Here is a 20,327-nt window from a genome sequence, read left to right as displayed (position 1 = left end):
TGCCCTTCCAGTATCCTCTCTCCAGTTTATGCTTCCCTTGTCCTTGGAGTCTCTTTCAGGACCTTTCTTCTGTACCTTATAGACTGAAGGAAGGGCCAGTTGCCCAGTGGCTGAAGAGGAAAACCTCAAGAAGATAGATCCCTTTGTAGTCAGACAAATTGAACAGAAGTTGTAAGGACTTGTTCTGTCCTCCTCTGACCGTTCATTGCAAGGGAAACTTTTTTGCATCAATGAAATTCACAACTCAAAAATTTACACTTTATTTTATAGTGTTAACGTGAAGTTCACTTAATATTTCTGTAGTTCTGCAAATGTGATCATCTTTTTAATACCAAAACTATCTGGGGGTTGGGGGCGAGGGTCAGTATGTTTGGGCCATACCTGACAGTTCTCAGGACTTACTCTTGGCTCTGTGTTCAGGGATCATTCCTTGTGCTAGGGAACTATATGTGGTGTCAGAGATTGAATCTGGGTCAGGCATGTGCAAGATAATTAGTACTTCAGCCTCCATTGCTCTACCCCTTAATACCAAAAATTTTATTGCTGTTCTCATTAAAATGATTTTTTTAATTTTTTTTTTTTTTTTTTTGGTTTTTGGGCCACACCCGGTAACGCTCAGGGGTTACTCCTGGCTATGTGCTCAGAAGTTGCTCCTGGTTTGGGGGACCATATGGGACGCCAGGGGATCGAACCGCGGTCCATCCAAGGTTAGCACAGGCAAGGCAGGCACCTTACCTTTAGCGCCACCGCCCGGCCCCGAAATTTTTTAATTTTGGTTTTTGGGCCACACCCGGCGGTGCTCAGGGGTTACTCCTGGCTGTCTGCTCAGAAATAGCTCCTGGCAGGCACAGGGGACCATATGGGACGCCGGGATTCGAACCAACCACCTTTGGTCCTGGATCGGCTGCTTGCAAGGCAAACGGCCCTGTGCTATCTCTCCGGGCCCTAATTTTTTAATTTTAATTTTTTTTTTGGTTTTTGGTGCTCAGGGGTTACTCCTGGCAGGCACGGGGGACCATATGGGACACCAGGATTCGAACTAACCACCTTTGGTCCTTGATCGGCTGCTTGCAAGGCAAACGCCGTTGTGCTATCTCTCCGGGCCCAAGATGATTTTTTTTTTTAGTTTATTTAATAAGCACCATGGTTTACAGAGTTGTTCATAATACAGTTGTTTTGGGCATTTAGTGTTTCAGCAGCAATCCAGCCACCAGTCTAACTTTCCACCATCATTATCCGACCCCCCCATGCTTTTCCCTTAGCAGGTAGAGAATAATTTATTATATTGCTTTGTTACAACTAAATACCTAATGGGATCATTCAAAAAAAAAAAACTTAAGTAACAATGGTGCCATTAAATTATTGAGAGTTACTGAGCTATTTGTTGCTAGTTGAGCCTTCTGTTATTTCTGTTTATTGAGCTTAGTTGACTTCTAAGCTACTTTCCCATCTCATTTGTATTGTGAAATTTGAAGTCAGCTCACGCTGCCCTGCGCACCAGGAACTCCAGGGGCTGTAGAATTGGGTGAGTTTACATGCTGGCCTTTTTGGGATGTGGGGGTGGCTGTGGGGCTTCCAGCAGTATAGGGTTTGGGGAGGCTGCTTACCCTCCATCATGTTGAGATCATTTTTACCGGACCAAAATGGAAAGAGTATAAACCATGCTCTTTATTACTGTGTTCTGAGTCTCAAAATGGTCCATAGCAGTTACTTGGGAAATTTATCTCCCCTACCCCCACCTTTGTGTGGCCTTTTTGGTTTGGGGTTTATGCCTAGCAGTGCTTAGGCACTTGGATTGAGGGCTCTCAGACAAAACTGTGTTCCAGCCTTTGGTCATCTTTCTCTGACTCCTTGTCTTTTGTCCAAAGTCATATCAGTTGACATTGTGGGGAAGAGATGCCTTAGGTAGGCTTTGTGGTCAGAAAGTGAACTTCAGGGGCCGGAGAAGTGGCTCTAGAGGTAAGGTGTCTGCCTTGCAAGCACTAGCCAAGGAAGGACCACGGTTCGATCCCCCAGGCAGGGGCAATTTCTGGGCGCTTAACCAGGAGTAACCCCTGAGCATCAAACGGGTGTGGCCCCCACAAAAAAAGAAAGAAAGAAAGTGAACTTCAGTACACATAGCCAGGAAGAGTATTCATCTTGGTGTAGTCATGTCTCCTTTGTGTCACTGTGGTGCTGTTGTAATGTTTGCTAGAGCTACCATTGCTAGAAAGGGAGATTTTTACAAAACTACATGAAGAAATAGCATTTTCATAAAGAAGCCACATTTTACTCCTAACTATGAAGTCATACTTATTCTTCTCTAGGAAGGGATGCTTCATTAGTTATATTTTATTCCTGCAAAGTCTATTTTATCAGCGCCCTCAATCTTTTCTCCCCTCTAGAAAACTGTAGCAATGTGGTTGTCCACCAGATGGCATTCTTGCTTTACTTATATGAGCTTAGTTCAGGTCTCAATGAATCAAAGATAACATTTTTCATTTTGTTTGTGTGTTTGTTTATTGGTTTTGGGGGTCACACCCAGCAGTGCTCAGGTGTTAATTTGGCTCTGCATTCAGAAATTACCCCTGGCAGGCTTGGGGACCACATGGGTTGGCAGGATTCGAACCACTATCCATGCTGAATTAGGCTGAGTGCAAGGCAGACGCCCTACCGCAATGCTATTTCTCCAGCCCCTCACTTTACCTTTAATAATAAAAGGAGAGAAATATGAGGTAAGACAAAGTAATTCGGGCCCGGAGAGATAGCACAGCGGCGTTTGCCTTGCAAGCAGCTGATCCAGGACCAAAGGTGGTTGGTTCGAAACCCGGTGTCCCATATGGTCCCCCGTGCCTGCCAGGAGCTATTTCTGAGCAGACAGCCAGGAGTAACCCCTGAGCACCGCCGGGTGTGGCCCAAAAACCCAAAAAAAAAAAAAAAAAAGAAGGGAGGAAGGAGATACCATGATATTTATCATGTTCTTGAAAAATTTTTTGGCATGCTGAGTTTGAGTTATGAGAGAGAAATTGATGCCATGTTTTCATCACAGCACCTAATGCTATTGCAAATGTTCTGAGGCATTTAAAAGCAGCCATCCTCTGCTCCCCTTATGGTGTCATCCTCCTACTCTGCTCTGTTCAAGTATGCGTGGACACAGGGTGTTTAGAGGCTCTGCAGCGAGGGAGGGAAGGGGAAGCTAAGGTCACGAGGCAGTTCTCTGCATCCCTCCCTCCACTTTGCAGTTCAGAAGGAGGCTCCAGCAATGGTGCGAAGGGCATCACGTTCTCGAAACTCAAGTGCTACACCAGTAAAGCTGGCTGTCCTAGCGGTCATGGCTCAGTGTTGGGTTTGCCTCACTCTGGTCCGCCCCAGAAGGCTGCTCACTTCTGCAATGCCCTCCTCCCTCACTGCCTTGCCTCACGGCTATCAGATTCTGGACCTCCCTCACACTTTTGAGTGTGTCCAGGCTCTTTTTATACTCTTTATCTAACATGGAATGAATAGTGTCTCTACTTCTGTACCTTAGTTGTACATTACGAATGTGAGGTGAGGGCTGGCAGATGATCCTTGTGAGAGTTCAGCTCAGCAGCTGGGACCCAGTGCGGTTCCTATTCCTGGCCCACAACACAGGTTTACAACAGTGACTCTTAACAGCTCTAGAGCCTCAAAGCTCCTTTCCCCTGCTTTGGAGGCCACACGTGATATGCCTAGGGCTTACTCCTAGAAGACTCTGAGGACCACATGGGATGCTGGGGATCAAATCCAGGTTCACTGTGGGCAAGGCAAGCGCCCTTCCTGCTGTGTTCTGACTGCAGCTCACATACAGAAGCTCTTTTTGTGGGGCCGGGCGGTGGCGCTGGAGGTAAGGTGCCTGCCTTGCCTGCGCTAGCCTAGGACGGACCGCGGTTCGATCCCCCGGCGTCCCATATGGTCCCCCAAGAAGCCAGGAGCAACTTCTGAGCGCATAGCCAGGAGTAACCCCTGAGCGTCAAATGGGTGTGGCCCAAAAACCATTCCTCATCACTTGGGGTCCCCGTGCTGTCAGACACTCACATTTTTGTTTGATGAATATTTTCTTTTTCTGTATTTTCGTGCTTCTTTCTTTTATATGTGACCTGCTGTTCAGGGCAGTGTTGGATACAGAGTAAGCATGATTGAAGAAATGATGTAGCAGGTTTGGGGGGTTTGTCATATCATTCCCCTCTGCTTTCTGTGGGGGTATGTTCTTGTCAGAGAAAGTGAGTGATTTATGTCATTGCTGCTTAGAGACTCCAAGTGACCCTTCGCAGGTTGGTTTTATCTAGTTTTTTTTTTTTTTTTTGGTTTTGGTTTTTGGGCCACACCCCGTGACGCTCAGGGGTTACTCCTGGCTATGAGCTCAGAAATGGCGCCTGGCTTGGGGGACCATATGGGACACCAGGGGGATCGAACCTAGGTCCGTCCTAGGCTAGCGCAGGCAAGGCAAGCACCTTACCTCTAGCGCCACCACGCCGGCCCCAGTTTTATCTAGTTCTTGCTGTGCTGAGATGCTCAGAGTGATTCTCTTCCTCCCACTGGCAGGCACAGTCTTGGCCTGCTTTCTATATTTAGGTGCCTTCATACCCTGGGCATGGGAGATCTCCATACACAACCCAGCCCATGGCAGCAACTCTGCTGAGGGCATCAGGACTTTGCTCATGTCTTCATCCCAGCTTCTTAACACTCAGCTCACATTGGCTTCTCTACCCTACTGGTTGATTGGTTAACCTTTAACCGTTCTGAGGTAAACTCAAAATTATGGTTCCAGGGGTAAGAAAGTCCCCTAGGATCCTGGTACTGCCATATCAGATCAGATGATCAGACTTTGTTTCTCTTGAGCCCTCCTTGGGTTGGGGCAAGGGATCATTCCTAGTGGATTTGTGGAACCATATGTAATACTGAGGACCGAACCTGGGTCAGCCATGTTTAAAGCAAGTGCCTTACTCCTGAACTATCATTCAGCCCTTATCATCATTCTTGATTGTCCTCTATCAACCACTGAGTGTCTAGTTCTTTGTTTTTTTTTTGTTTTTTTTTTTTTTTTTTTTTTTTTATGAGAGTATTTATAAGTAAATTTTCTTTTCTTAGATTGAAAGTGTTGGGTTTTTGTTTTTACTTTTTTTTTTTTTTTCCTTTTTTGGAAGTACTTGGGAGCAATTTAAAAAGGCCTCCTGTGCTTTCCTGCACTTTTTTTTTTTTTTTTTTTTTTTTTGGTTTTTGGGCCACACCCGGTAACGCTCAGGGGTTACTCCTGGCTATGCGCTCAGAAGTTGCTCCTGGCTTGGGGGACCATATGGGACACCGGGGGATCGAACCGCGGTCCGTCCAAGGCTAGCGCAGGCAAGGCAGGCACCTTACCTTTAGCGCCACCGCCCGGCTCCATTTCCTGCACTTTCTACCAGCTGCACCAAGCCTACTCAGAGGAGGACAGGAGTGGTGAAGGCATGACATTTAGAAGCTCCCAGACCTTCCTATGAATATGAGCTGAGATTACATTAAGGACAAGGCCTATTCAATAATGGTATTTTGTTTTGGGGCTACATCCAGCAATGCTAGGGCTTACTCCCGGCCCTGTTCTCAGGTGTTACTCCAGGTAGTGCTTGTGGGACTCATATGAGATGCTGGGGATTGAACCCAGTTAGCTACTTGTAAGGCCAGTGAATTACCCACTGTGCTATCTCTGTGGCCCATCACAGTATTTTTTTTTTTTTAATGTAGAACAACCTCAAGTGCAGAATCTTCCTTGGAGAGGAGGAGAGAGACTTTGGTTAAGAAAATAGCAGAAGGGGCCGGGCAGTGGCGCTAGAGGTAAGGTGACTGCCTTGCCTGCGCTAGCCTTGGACGGACCCCAGCCAGGAGCAACTTCTGAGCGCATAGCCAGGAGTAACTCCTGAGCTTTACCGGGTGTGGCCCAAAAACAACAAAAAAAAAAAAAAAAGAAAGAAAGAAAGAAGGAAAGAAAGAAAGAAAATAGCAGAAGGCCGATGAGGTGGCGCTAGAGGTAAGGTGTCTGCCTTGCAAGCGCTAGCCAAGGAAGGACTGCAGTTCGATCCCCCTGCGTCCTATATGGTCCCCTCAAGCCAGGGGCAATTTCTGAGTGCTTAGCCAGGAACAACCCCTGAGCATCAAATGGGTGTGGCCCAAAAAGCAAACAAAAGAAAAAAGAAAAGAAAATGGTAGAGAGACCGGAGCAATAGCACAGCAGTAGGACATTTGCCTTGCATGCGGCCAACACAGGGTGGACCCAGTTTGATTCCCAGCATCCCATAGAGTCCCCCGAGCCTGCCAGGAACGATTTCTGAGTGCAGAGCCAGTAGTAACCCCTGAGCACCACTGGGTGTGACTCAGCCCCCCTCCCCCCAAAAAAAGTGGTAGAGATACTTGGCATTACATTCTGTGCTGTGCTTATCACAGAACCAAGGCCTCACCTGGTCTCCTTGGCCCCTCTGCTGCATCTGCTACTTTTGATATCACAGCACTCCCAGCAGGATTCAGCAGTGACAGCATCACATCCCAAAACTACACAACATATCACAACACCACACCGCACCACGCCACACGGAGTGTGGGGTAATGAAAGGAATGAAAAATCCTATCTGGATGGCTGCGCTAGATAGTCATTTTCTTAAAAGTCCTGACATTTCTGCACATATGCAGATGATTTCATTATTTATGTAGCAGGGATTAATTTTCTCCTGGTTGTAGATTTGCATGCAGTGGTTAGCTCCGTAGTACTCTCAAAGTGTGGTTGTTCAGAACATTGTACAAAAAGCTCTATTTCCCACGGGTGGCAAGCTAGTTCCAGTCTGGGCTGCAGTGATAACAGCCCGCCAAGCAGCCTCTCACTGTCCTGGGAACTCGGAACAGTCTGAAATTGTACATTTGACTGCGGAATGGGTAAAGTGTCATTATCTGGAGGAGGGCATATGGAGATAGGCGCATCCAAAGAAGGTCCCCCTTATTTTAGTGGGAGTTGTGGAACCCAGCACTTTCCTTCTGAGGGATATGTCTGTGTGTCCATGAACCCTCTTTCTAGCTTCCACCACCCCCACACCAGACTGCGCTTTTTGTCCTGGCTCTGCTCCAGGATGACTCCTGTGGTGCCCGGGGTCAAGCATGGGTTGGCTGTGTGGAAGGCAAGTGCTTACCTGCTGTGGTGGCCTGCTTGGAAACAGCATAGACAGGCTGAGTGGACCATGTTTCTGCTATGGCTCAGACCTTAACAGGGCCAGTCTTGACCAGCCTCCTCTTGAGCCCATCGCTGTGCAGAGAAAGCCATGGTGCTTGCAGATCATTTCAGAGGCTCCTTTATAGCCCCTTTAGCTTTTCTGAAAGCAGCTCTTGAATGGCCCCTGTCCCACATTTCTGTCCCTGACCTCCTTGTCTCCCACTTACTCTATGAGTTATGGCCAGCAGTGGGTCAGCTCAGGACTAGAGTTGCCAGGAAGAATCTCTGGAATAATCATCCCATTTCCTGATAACTTTCGTCAACTTTTTGTTTTGGGCCACACCCGGTCACGCTCAGGGTTACTCTTGGCTATGAATGGCTCAGAAATCGCTCCTGGCTTGGGGGACCATATGGGACCTTGGGGGATCAAACCAGGGTCTGTCCTAGGCTAGCTAGTGCATACAAGGCAGGCGCCTTACCGCTTGCGCCATCGCTCTGGCCCCAACTTTTGTCAACTTTTGTAGCCAGCTAAGATTGCTCAGTTTGTCAAGGAAGCTGGGCTTTGTTTGTTTGCCGTCTTGGGGCCTGAGCTCTGGGACTCCCATACCTCTGGCCCAGTGACTATTCAATTTGGAAGTGCTGCTCAAGTTTGTTCTTGTATCTGTTACAAAGGAGATAGGGAAAGGTAAAGAAAAGTTTTACTTTCTGCATTGAATAGATTTTGTGGTGTTTGATTTTCTTTTTTCACTTAAGTCTTCTGTGCATATAAAGAAGTGCCACTTACTAGTCTTGCTTTTCTTTTCTTTTCCTTTATTTTCTTTTTCTTTTTGGCTACACCCAGTAATGCTCAGGGATTACTTCTGACTATGAGCTGAAAAATTGCTCCTGGCTTGAGGAACCATATGGGACACCGGGGATCAAACCATAGTCCATCCTAGGTTAGCACATGCAAGACAAACGCCCTATCGCTTGCGCCACCGTTCTGGCCCTAGTCTTATTTTTCTGATAGACAGGAGCAGACTAGCCTATGTGGGAAGAAGCAGCGCCGTCTTGGGGAACAGCCTCTCCTTCAGGTACTGTCCAGCTTCCCTTGTGCTGCCAGAGCTGGCAGGCTAGCAGCAGCAGATGCCAGACCACGGCATCACCACTTAACTTATATTTCTTGACATAGAAATAGAATGTTGGGACCGGAGAGATAGCATGGAGGTAAGGTGTTTGCCTTGCATTCAAAAGGTCGGTGGTTCGAATAGCAGCATCCCATATGGTCCCTTGAGCCTGCCAAGAGCAATTTTTGGGCTTACAGCCAGGAGTAACCCCTGAGCACTGCCAGGTGTGACCCAAAAACAAAAGAAAGAAAAAGAAAAAGAGGGTGTTGACCAGGGAGATAGCTCAAAGGGCTGGAGTGTCTACTTTGCATGGTGGAGCCCTATTTCAGGGCTCAACAAAACACAGTCCCCTGAGCACCACTGGATATGCTGCTTCCCCAGCCCCAGCTTGCTCATCAGTTTCAATGAGATTAAAACCGAATAAGTATCAGAATAATGACTTTGACACAAGTTTATGAAGCCAGTTTCTCTTTCTTTCTTTCTTTCTTTCTTTCTTTCTTTCTTTCTTTCTTTCTTTCTTTCTTTCTTTCTTTCTTTCTTTCTTTCTTTCTTTCTTTCTTTCTTTCTCTCTCTCTCTCTCTCTCTCTCTCTCTCTCTCTCTCTCTCTCTCTCTCTCTCTCTCTCTCTCTCTCTCTCTCTCTTTCTTTTCTTTTCTTTTCTTTTGATTTTGGGCCACACCCATTTGCCGCTCAGGGGTTACTCAGAAATCGCTCCTGGCTTGGAGGAACCATATGGGATGCTGGGAGATCAAACCACGGTCCGTCCTACGCTAGCGCTTGCAAGGCAGACACCTTACCTCTAGTGCCACCTTCCCGGCCCATGAAACCAGTTTCTAATGAATAGTAAGATGATTTTAAGAGAGAAAAGCACCATTAATATTCATTCATGTCTTGAGCTTTTCTCTGAGGCATCCGGCTCAAGCTCCAGAGCCTGTGTAGTAGTGCTCCAGTTCTGTTCTCAGCACACATAGCCCTAGCACCATGAGGGTGGCCCTACAGAAAAGAAGCATTTAAGGTATGATTCTGATTTGCTGCTCTCCTTTATTACTTTTGTGGGAAGTAGACCTGCAGGATAGATAAACAGATGCACACTTATATCCAACTAGACGCCCACACATTGGAGTTCATCATGATGAATTCTAGACCCCTAGTGCTCTGCCTCAGTCTTGTGTCTTTTTTTCAGTGGATGAATACATCGCCATTGCAAAGGAGAAGCACGGATACAACATGGAACAGGTAATGGCACGATTGCTTTCATTTTCCCTTCACTTTTTTGTTTGTTTGGTTTTGGTTGTTTGAGCCACACCTGGTGACGCTCAGGGGTTACTCCTGACTATGTGCTCAGAAATTGCTCCTGGCTTGGGGGACCATATGGGACACTGGGGGATCGAACCTTGGTTCATCCTAGGCTAGCCTTACTGCTCCACGCCACTGCTCTGGCCTCTTCCTTCACTTTTTTTTTTTTTTGGACCATATTCAGCAGTATTCAAGGCTTACTCCTTTTTTTGTTTGTTTCTTTGTTTTTTGAGTCACACCCAACAGCCCTCAGGGGTCACTCCTGGCTCTATGCTCAGAAATCACTCCTGGCAGGCTCAGGGGACCATATGGGATGCCAGGATTTGAACCACTATCCTTCTGCATGCAAGGCAAATGCCCTACTTCCATGCTATCTCTCTGGCCCCCAAGGCTTACTCTTGGCTCTGTGTTCAGTGACAATTGCTGACAGGGCTGAGACCCATATGGGATGCCTGGAATTGAACCTAGGTTGACTATGTACAAGGCAGATTCCCTACCTGAGTACTTCTTCACTCCTCTTCCACCCTCCACTCTCCATCATCCCACCTATTTCCCTCCCAAATTTGTTCAATACTTATTCATGAGAATCCATTTCTCTAAGGGTATATAATATTTTATTTCAACCTTCTTTACCTATTTCAAAAACAAGAAAACACATCAGAGAGATTGTATGGGACATTATAGCATTCCCCTTACATGAAGCAGATTCCAATTCTGAAATTGGAATTCCCTGGCACCACATACATCCCTTGAGCGCTGCCATTAGTAAGTGGAATGATGCTTTCCATGGCATTGGTGTAACTCTTAAAGCTTATAACTGAGGGCTCCCCTTATTCAGGTGCTGTGGAATTATACTCTTACTTGAGGGTAGGGGTTGGGTCACAACTAGTGGTGCTCAGGGGTTACTCCTGGCTTTGTACTCAGAAATCGTTCCTGGCAGGCTCAGGGGACCATATGGGATGCGTGCAATTGAACCAGGGTTCATCTGGGGTTGGCTGCGTGCAAGGCAAACACCCTACTGCTGTGCTATCGCTCTAGCCTTATACTCTCACTTTTGACCATTAACTTCCTGTTGGATAATTTGACCGATTGGGGCCTGAAGTGCTAGCACAGTGGGTAGGGCACTTGCCTTCACACGGCCGACCCGGTTCCATCCTCAGCATCTCATAGGTCCCCAAGCACTGCAGTGCAGTCAGGAGTAATCACTGACCGTCACCTAGTATGTCCAAAAAGGAAACAAAACAGAGCCACACTAAGATAGTGTCAAATATTCCAAAACAAGATCTTCTGTTTTTTAAACTGTTCATAAACTTTGCACCACTTCTCAGAAAAGCATCCATTTTCTTACTGTTTGGAAAGTATGGATATTATTGGGTGATTTCTGATTATATTTGCATCAACTTTCAAGGCATCTGGTTGGTCTTCAAAAGTATATATATATATATATATTTGATTTTTGGGTCACACCCGGCCGTGCTCAGGGGTTACTCCTGGCTTTATGCTCAGAAATTGCTCCTGGCAGTCTCGGGGAACCATATGAGATGCCGGGATTCGAACCACCGTCCTATTTGACTAGCACACAGCCTGCCCAGGCTCAGTTTCTGACACTTCCTCGTTACCAAAGCATTTCATGGCAGCCTAGGAATCCCTCGCTACACAGGGCCTGAGCAGTGTTGTACCCTCAGTCCCTGGCTTGCTCGACCTGCAGTCATAGGTGGGCCCTGGGCCTCCCAAACACCACTTTGAAAACCGTAAAATAAAACAGAAGAATCACGAAACCAATGTGTGTAGCACTGCTTTATAAACTGACGACACAGTGTTCTGGATCCTAGGATGGCCAGGCTGCCCCCACACTTCCTAGCAAGCATGGGGCTAGGCAAACACTTTCCCAGCACCTCCCTCAGCATTCCAGTTGGGTGAGTGAGCAAAATGAGATTCCCTCACTGGTCTGTACAGAGAAAGGGCTAACAGTGCCTGGCCTTGGCAGTGTACAGGAAGAAACTGGTTGATTGGGCAGGCTCTTGCTCTTTCTGCCTCTTCTGTTTCCATATTCATTTATGTCTTGATACTTCTCTAGGCTCTCGGGATGCTCTTTTGGCATAAGCATAATATCGAGAAATCATTGGCTGATTTGCCCAACTTCACCCCCTTCCCAGATGAATGGACTGTGGAAGATAAAGTCTTGTTTGAACAAGCCTTCAGTTTTCATGGGAAAACTTTCCATAGAATTCAACAGATGGTGAGTATCCGAGTCCATCAGTTCCCCTTGTTCCAGCTCCTCCTCCATGAGACTCAAGGGAGAAAGGTACCCCTACTGGCTGAAAGTTCATTTTTTGGTTTTGGTTTTGGGTTTGGTTTTTGGGCCATACCTGGTGTCACTCAGAGGTTACTCCTGGCTCTGTGCTCAGAAATTGCTCCTGGCCTGGGGGACCAAATGGGTTCTAACGGGGGTCAGTCCTAGGTTTGCACGTGCCCTATCGCTTACACCACCACTCCAGCCTCTGAAAGTTCTTATATATATTGTTTGTTTGTTTTGTTTTGTTTTGCTTTGTTTTTTGGGGCCATACCCGGTGACGCTTAGGAGTTACTCCTGCCTATGTGCTCCTGGCAGAGGGGACCATATGGGACGCTGGAGGGATCAAACCATAGTCCATCCTAGGCTAGCGCCAGCAAGGCACACGCCTTATTGTTCTGCGCCACCGCTCCAGCCCTGAAAGTTCTTATTTATTTATTTATTTATTTATTTATTTATTTATTTTGGTTTTTGGGTCACACCTGGCGGCGCTCCGGGGTTACTCCTTACTCTACACTCAGAAATTGCTCCTGGCAGGCTCAGGGGACAGTATGGGATGCCGGGATTCAAATTACTGTCCTGCGTGCAAGGCAAACGCCTTACCTCCTTGCTTTCTCTTCGGCCCCAAAAGTTCTTATTTTTATGATGCCTGCTGGGGGTCATGGATGGTGGTGGTGAGAAATTTCCAGTGCACAAGTGAAGCATTTCCTAGCACTTCATACCTCTCCCCACACCCAACCCAATTTTTCTTGTTGGGTTCCCCCAATCAATCCCTACATAAATGATCTTGGGTGATGAGAGGGTGTGGCACACCATGAGCCCTGTCTTCCCAGGGTGAATTTGGCTGTCTCCTACATTCGGGGTTTTTATTTTATTTTATTTTGGGTTTTGGGTCACACCTGGCCACACTCAGGGGTTACTCCTGGCTCTATGCTCAGAAATCCTAGCAGGCTCGGGGACCATATGGGATGCCGGGATTCGAACCACCGTACTTCTGCATGAAAGGCAAATGCCTTACCTCCATGCTATCTCTCTGGCCCCTATCTCCTACATTCTAGAAAGCATTTTCACCACAGCCTCAACAAAGAGCACATTAGTGCTGAAATAGCTAAATATTTTGGGGTGCCTTAAGGGTAGAACCTGGCACTTCACACCTGCAAAGCATGTCTTCTACAGTTGAGTCCTGGTTCTGCCAGTGTTTAGGTATGTGAAAACTGAACCACCTCTTACGACTTTACAGTGTTTCATGAGTGAAATTCACCTACTACCAAAACCTGCATAATTTGAAAATGTGGGGTTTTTTTTGTTTGTTTGTTTGCTTTGTCTTTTTGTTTTTGGGCCACACCCGGTGACGCTCATGTTACTCCTGGCTGTGTGCTCAGAAATCACTCCTGATTTGGGGGACCATATGGGACGATGGGTGATCAAGTCATGGTCCTGGCACGTGCAAGGCAGATGCCTTTCTGCTAGCACCATCACTCTGGCCCTGAAAATGTGTTTTAATGAGAATTAGCTTTAAATCTGAATCAGATGCTTTTAATGTTTAGCTCCCTGATAAATCAATAGCAAGTCTGGTGAAGTTTTACTACTCTTGGAAGAAGACGAGAACTAAAACCAGTGTGATGGACCGCCATGCTCGGAAACAGAAGCGGGAACGGGAGGAAAGGTCAGTGTATTTTCTGAGCTGTATGCTTACTCCCTTTGAAGCCCTAGAAACTTCTAAGAGCTGGTACATATTCCAAGAAAGGTAGAGTAATTGAATTTCCCCCACACCATTCTGATTGAAGGAAACTGGAAGACCAGGGAGCTGTCCTGTGTTCATTCTCAGCAGAGCATCTCTGCTCAGAGGCCCCACTCTCTGCTCCTGCCTATGCATGGCCTCCTATACTGCCAAGACCTTCACCACCAGGGCATTTCTAGGAGTAATCCCAGCCTGTCCATTGCCTCCCCCAGAAGTGTGGGTGTGGACCCTACTTGGACAAAAACTTACGTTTTTTTTCTAAATGTTGATGGGCTGATTATGCCTAAGCGTGACATCTTTAGGCATTTTATCCACCACTCTGCTTCAGAACAAAGGAACTTGCCCAAATACTGCTTTTTGTTTGTGTTTTTTTTTTTTGTTTGTTTTTATTTGGTTTTGGAACCACACTAATGGTGCTCAGAGCCCCTTGACTCTCCATACACACCCTGCAACTCTCAGGGGATCACTCCTGGTTGGGCTAAGGGGTGCATTTGTAGTGCTGGAAATTGAATACTAATTGGTCACATACAAGGCCAGCTCCCTACCTGCTTTATCATTTCTCTGGTCCCTTTCTCACATCTTTCATGCCCTTAAGGGGTTTCCATTTTATTGGGGGCTGCTCTGAGCAGTGCACAGGACCCAGGCTACACCCTTCTACCCTTGGCTTGACTGAATGTGCAGAATGGCCCACTGGGCTCGGGCCACCAGGGCCATCCAAGCAATGCTTAGTGACCTTCAGTGCTGGATCCAACAGTGCTCGGAACTATGTGATTCTAGGGACAGACCAGGTTCTCAAAAATGCCAAGGTATACCACAGCCCTTAGAGCAATCTCCTTGGTCTCAGGTTGTCACCCTTGGAAGAGAAAGGCATTTCAGCTGCTGGGTTGGCTGTCATATGCCGTATTTCTGTGATAATGTTTTAATGGGAGTGGGGACTGGGTTTTCTCATTTGGGGTCTCCCAAGTGACACTGGAGACCTGGTGCTCTTTCCAGTGATTCTCCATTAACTGGCCTGAGAATGCGGAGCTGCTTCAGCACTCTAGTGCTTGAGGGGTTCTGGGTCTGTTCCCAGTGATACTTGGAGGAATATGTAGTGCCAAGGATCAAATGCTGGGTTTGGCCACTTGTACTATGTTCCTATGCTCTTTGACTTTATATATTCTCTGACCACCAGAGAGGCTTTTATTTTTTGTTGGGTTTTTGCACCACACCTGACTGTGCTCAAGGATCACTCCTAGCAGAGCTCAGGGAACTGTATGAAAGTGCTAGGTACTATCTCTGACCACTAGAATAGGAATTACCCCCCCCCTTTTTTTTTTTTGGCCTTCCATGAGTTGGAGAAATGTATGATGGTTTATTAATAATAAGGATATTTGTTTTAAGATTAGCTTAGTGAATCGGATTCATTAGCTTCTTTTCTTTTCCTTAACTCTATCAGAAAAAAGAGGGAATGGCCATCCCCTTATACGCACATGGAGGTAGATCTAGTCTAGACTCTGTGGTTCAATGATACACTCACTGGCAGAGTTTAATTTTTATCTTCCCTGAGCTCTAGTTTTCTTTTTTTGTTTGTCTTTGTTTTTGTTTTTGGGCTACACTTGGTGACGCTCAGAGGTTACTGCTGGCTATGCGCTCAGAAATTGCTCCTGGCTTGGGGGACCATATGGGATGCCAGGGATCGAACCGCGGTCTGTCCTACTCTAGCGCACTCAAGGCAAGGCCTTACCGCTTATGCCACTACTCTGGCCCCTAAGCTCTAGTTTTCTTTCACTAAAACAAAGATGCTTAAAGTCTAGAAATGAGCACACAAATAGTGACTTTTCTGTGAGTTGCTGTAACTTTTAAGCATGTGTGTGTATATATCTGTACGTACATATGTTCCCGAGCCTCACAGGTCTATACCCTAAATACAAAACATGGTGAGGGGTGATAAACTGTACATGTGATCTGCATGGCTTTGTCTCAAAGTAGCGACAATGGCATGGGGACAAATTGACTATCATTTTGAGATACCCAAAGTCTCTGGTCTCACATATAAATCATGAATGGCTCTGAATATTTTCAGAGCTCTTCCCATCAGTAAGAGTCTATGAATTAATTGACCTTGATGCATCTGCATATCTTTCAATTTGCCGCATACAAGCTGCTGTTTCTATTTATGGATTAGTTCTCTGCTAACCAAAGAAAGGGGACAGACACGGTTGCTTGTTTTCAGTGTCACAGAACTTTGCGATGAAAAATTTTGATAACCATTCTGTTAGGTCTAGTTTATTCTTTGTAAATCAAGCCTGTTAATGCTAATAATTGTAGTTTACTAAGCTGAAAGTATAAATGAGGAAAAGCAGAGATGATTTGTGGCCTTGCCTATTAATAGTGGGGTTGCTGGCATTCCTCTGCCCTCCATCCTGTCACCCCCTTTCCGGCTGGCTGGATGGCCTAGAGACGACTGTGGAGAACTCAGCCCTGGCTCTGAATGGACCTTCCGGGAGACTCTGCTCTTTCTTACAGGCCTGGGCCAGATGCCAGGCAAGGGCCTGGTTCCACTCTCCATGTTTCCTCAGCTAGAACCTTTCACCACCTTGGAGGGCTCACACCAGGGAGAAAATGCAAACAGTCCATGACTTGGGGTTAATTCGCACTGCCGAGAGTGCACTAGCCTGGGAAACCTGCATCTGTTGCCACATTCAGTTGGTGTTTTCAGGCCAGAGGTGGAACTCAGGACCTTCCCTCTACTGCTGAGTCTTGCCCAGCCTTTCACGAGCAGGCTCTTGCTGAGCCTTGTGGTTTTCTCATTTGTTGTAAAGATTTAGCAGCTGCGTGTTCCTGCTAATATTACTTTCTATGTAAAACACTAGTTATTATCCCAAAAGCCCCTATCCTATCCTCTCAGTCCTGCCATAAGATAAAGACAGGTGGGACTTGAATTGCCTTCTTGGTAACTTGTTCATTGATTGAGACTTTATTATTGCCTAAATTCTCAGGAAGTTCCTGGTCAGATCCTAGGCCTTTGGGAGATAATTATGGGGGAATAAATTAAAGTGTTCACTATTTCTGCTGAGAGAAAACAGTTTATAGAATCAAAGCCACAGTCTTCTGGAGCTGATTTGGAGCTTCAAGCTTACTTTATAGCACTTTATAATCTAATCTAATAGACTTTGTACTTGGTATTATTTTATTTTCCTTGTGTGAATTTCTTTATTTTGAAGACATACTTTAGATTAACTATGTCATGAATGTTTGCGTATATTTGTATATTATATAGAGTCATTACAAATTAATCTTTCAGTAACTTGTTCTTGTCTTCCAGTGAGGATGAACTGGAAGAAACAAATGGAAATAACCCCATTGACATTGAGATTGACCAAAACAAGGAAAGCAAAAAGGAGGTATTTTATTCCCTAGTATTGTTTGAACAAAAAATTTTACTGCTACTTCCAGAGTAAAGCAGTACTCTTATTCTCCTTAATAAGAAGTGCTGTGTCAATGGCATCCTGGTGTGACTCTTAAAGCCTTACTTCAGGGGTCTCAAACTCGCGGCCCGCGGGCCATTTGCTGCCCTCCGTACAACATTTTGTGGCCCGTGGCCGGCCTTCAAATACTGCAGTATTTGCGATTATTCGCTTACCAAATAATCGCAATAAAAATCGCATTAGTGGGCCCGGAGAGATAGCACAGCGGCGTTTGCCTTGCAAGCAGCCGATCTAGGACCAAAGGTGGTTGGTTTGAATCCCGGTGTCCCATATGGTCCCCCGTGCCTGCCAGGAGCTATTTCTGAGGAGGCAGCCAGGAGTTATCCCTGAGCAACGTCGGGTGTGGCCCAAAAACAAAAACAAAAAAACAAAAAAATCGCATTAGTAAGAAAAAAATCGCATTAAACATTCGCATACCCCAAATAGTTCCGTTCGGGGTATGAAAATGTTTAATACGATTTTTTTTTCGATTTTTTTTCTTACTAATGCGATTTTTTATTGCGAATATTTGGTAAGCGAAATCCCTTATGCGGCTCTGCCTCACCCCGACTTTACCTCCTTCGGCCCCCAGGTAAATTGAGTTTGAGACCCCTGCCTTACTTACTTGGCTCTAGTGTGGCTGCCACAGGCAGCATAGCAGCCATGAGAAGAATGTCTATGAAGAAGGAAGGGCTAGGGATTTCAGCCCTTAGTCAGAAAATGCTTCTGGTGGGATCTGGGCCCAGCTTGGGGGTTGGGGGAGCTCCGTCCAGACTGCAGCTGCCTGCCTTTCAAAGACACAGGACAGACTGTGCTCACTGACATTCTTCTCCCTTTTAAGAATCTCATGAGGGCCCGGAGAGATAGCACAGCGGCGTTTGCCTTGCAAGCAGCTGATCCAGGACCAAAGGTGGTTGGTTCGAATCCCGGTATCCCATATGGTCCCCCGAGCCTGCCAGGAGCGATTTCTGAGCAGACAGCCAGGAGTAACCCCTGAGCAATGCTGGGTGTGGCCCAAAAACCAAAAAAAAAAAAAAAAAAGAATTTCATCAATGAATTCAGTGAAGGGAACTCTGGATCCCCACTATCGTCTGTAATTCTTACAAAAAATATAACACTTCAGGGCTGCAGTGATAGCACAGCAGCTGAGGCTCTTCCCCTACATGCATCTGACTTCAGTTTGATCCCCAGCACCCCATATGGTCCAACAAGCCCTCTAAGATTAATTCCTGAGCGCAGAGCACCACTACCAAACAAGACCCCCCCCCCCCCGAAAAAAAAAAAAGCCCACTTATTACAAATCGTCCATCAGTTGTAACTGTAGATCATTTTGGCCGATCATAAAACTTGAAAAACTATATGGGAGCGCTGGGGGCTCTCAGCGTTCTGTGACACAAGCCGAGTCCCCATAAAATACCACTTCTGGTCTGAACAATAGCACAGCAGTAGGACATTTGCCCTGCACGCAGCCAAACCAGGATGAGTGCAGGTTTGATTCCTGCAATCCCATATGGTCCCCTGAGTCTGCCAAGAGCAATTTCTGAGCACAGAGCCAGGAGTAACCTCCAAGCGCTACTGGGTGTGGTCCAAAAAAATAAAACCACTTTCGCAGCAGTTGCTGAGGGTAGGGGGACACTACAATGCCTCCGGAAGGCCTCCTGAGCCCACTGGGTCCACTAGAGTAGTTCAGATTAGAACAGTTGCAGAATCAAAGCCCATTGAGAATGGGGCTGGGTGTAGATGATTCTGAAATCTGAGCTCTGGTTTCCTTCTAAAGTGTTCTGTCTCAGAACAGTCTAGCATATGAGAATAGCTATTTTAGGCATGGAATTTAAGGGGTCTAGGCAGCTAAACTTAAAGATGATGTCAACACTAGGTGTTTTTTTTTTTTTTTTTTTTTGGTTTTTGGGTCACACCCGGCTGTGCTCAGGAGTTACTCCTGGCTGTCTGCTCAGAAATAGCTCCTGGCAGGCACGGGGGACCATATGGGACACCGGGATTCGAACCAACTACCTTTGGTCCTGGATGGGCTGCTTGCAAGGCAAACACCGCTGTGCTATCTCTCCGGGCCCAACACTAGGTTTTTTAATAGAAAAAAATTAGAAATGCAGCTGTACAAATTTAGGAGAAAGTCAAGATGGTTACGGTTTTTTCTTTTTTTTTTGGGGGGGGGGTTTGGGCCACACCCGTTTGACGCTCAGGGGTTACTCCTGGCTATGTGCTCAGAAATCGCCCCTGGCTTGGGGGGACTATATGGGACGCCGGGGGATCGTACTGCAGTCCGTCCTACAGCTAATGCTTGCAAGGCAGACACCCAAGGTTACGGTTTTCTAACTAACAATCTGCTTTCTGTGTGTGTGTGTGTGTGTGTACGGTTTTCTAACTAACAATCTGCTTTCTGTGTGTGTGTGTGTGTGTACGGTTTTCTAACTAACAATCTGCTTTCTGTGTGTGTGTGTGTGTGTGTGTGTGTGTGTGTGTGTGTGTGTGTGTGTGTGTGTGTGTGTGTTAGGTCAAGATTCAGAATATAGACTCACTTTGAGGAGAGCGAGAACACACCTGACAGCCCCCAAGGATTATCCCTTGTGCTGGATGCTCCAAAAGTGTGGGCTGGAAACTTAATGGCAGCATGACTTGTCATGCATGGGGCCAACCCCAATTCTACGAATACTACATAGTCTCCTTCACACTGCCAGGAATAATCCTAGAGCACCGAGCCCCAAGCATCACTGGATGTAGCCCTGAAAAAGTTTAAGTGAAGTAAAATAATTTTTTTTTAGTTTTTCGGGCCACACCCGTTTTATGCTCGGGTTACTCCTGGCTAAGTGCTCAGAAATTGCCCCTGGCTTGGGGGGACAATATGGGATGGATCATATGGGGGGGGAATCGAACCGCGGTCCTTTCTTGGCTAGCGCTTGCAAGGCAGACACCTTACCTCTAGCGCCACCTCGCTAGCCCCGAAGTAAAATAAATTTTATTGAAAGAAATTTAGAGAGACAGTTGTGAAGGAAGAGGAAGAGAGGAATATGTATTCAAGAGAAAACACGTATCTCACATGGGCTCAAATTTGTTTTATTTTCTCCCTTACATTAAAAAAAATATTTTTTAGGGGCCAGAGTGGTGGCACAGGCCATAAGGCGTCGGCCTAGCTTGCACTATCCTAGGATGGACCGCAGTTTGATCTCCCATAGAGTCCCCCAAGCCAGAAGCAATTTCTGAGCGTGTAGCCAGGAGTAACCCCTGAGCATCACCAGTTGCAGGCAAAAAAAAAAAAAAAA

The 20,327-nt window shown here is 46.4% G+C and overlaps 1 protein-coding gene across 2 annotated transcripts in view; it reads left to right on the top strand.

The window, feature by feature from the left end:
* Window positions 1-20,327, top strand: part of RCOR1 (REST corepressor 1) — a 97,276-nt gene that overhangs the window by 58,961 nt on the left and 17,988 nt on the right. For both annotated transcript variants that reach the window (XR_007504437.1, XM_049790357.1), the window contains exons 4-7: window positions 9,454-9,506; window positions 11,644-11,805; window positions 13,407-13,525; window positions 16,908-16,986. Coding sequence is in view for 1 of the 2 variants with exons in the window: in XM_049790357.1 (XP_049646314.1) it covers window positions 9,454-9,506; window positions 11,644-11,805; window positions 13,407-13,525; window positions 16,908-16,986 (413 nt within the window). In the remaining variant the exon portion in view is untranslated. The remainder of the gene's footprint in view (window positions 1-9,453; window positions 9,507-11,643; window positions 11,806-13,406; window positions 13,526-16,907; window positions 16,987-20,327) is intronic.

The sequence above is a fragment of the Suncus etruscus genome, chromosome 17 (assembly GCF_024139225.1).
Source record: "Suncus etruscus isolate mSunEtr1 chromosome 17, mSunEtr1.pri.cur, whole genome shotgun sequence".
Classification (NCBI taxonomy): domain Eukaryota; kingdom Metazoa; phylum Chordata; class Mammalia; order Eulipotyphla; family Soricidae; genus Suncus; species Suncus etruscus.
This window is presented reverse-complemented; position numbering and strand designations above follow the sequence as displayed.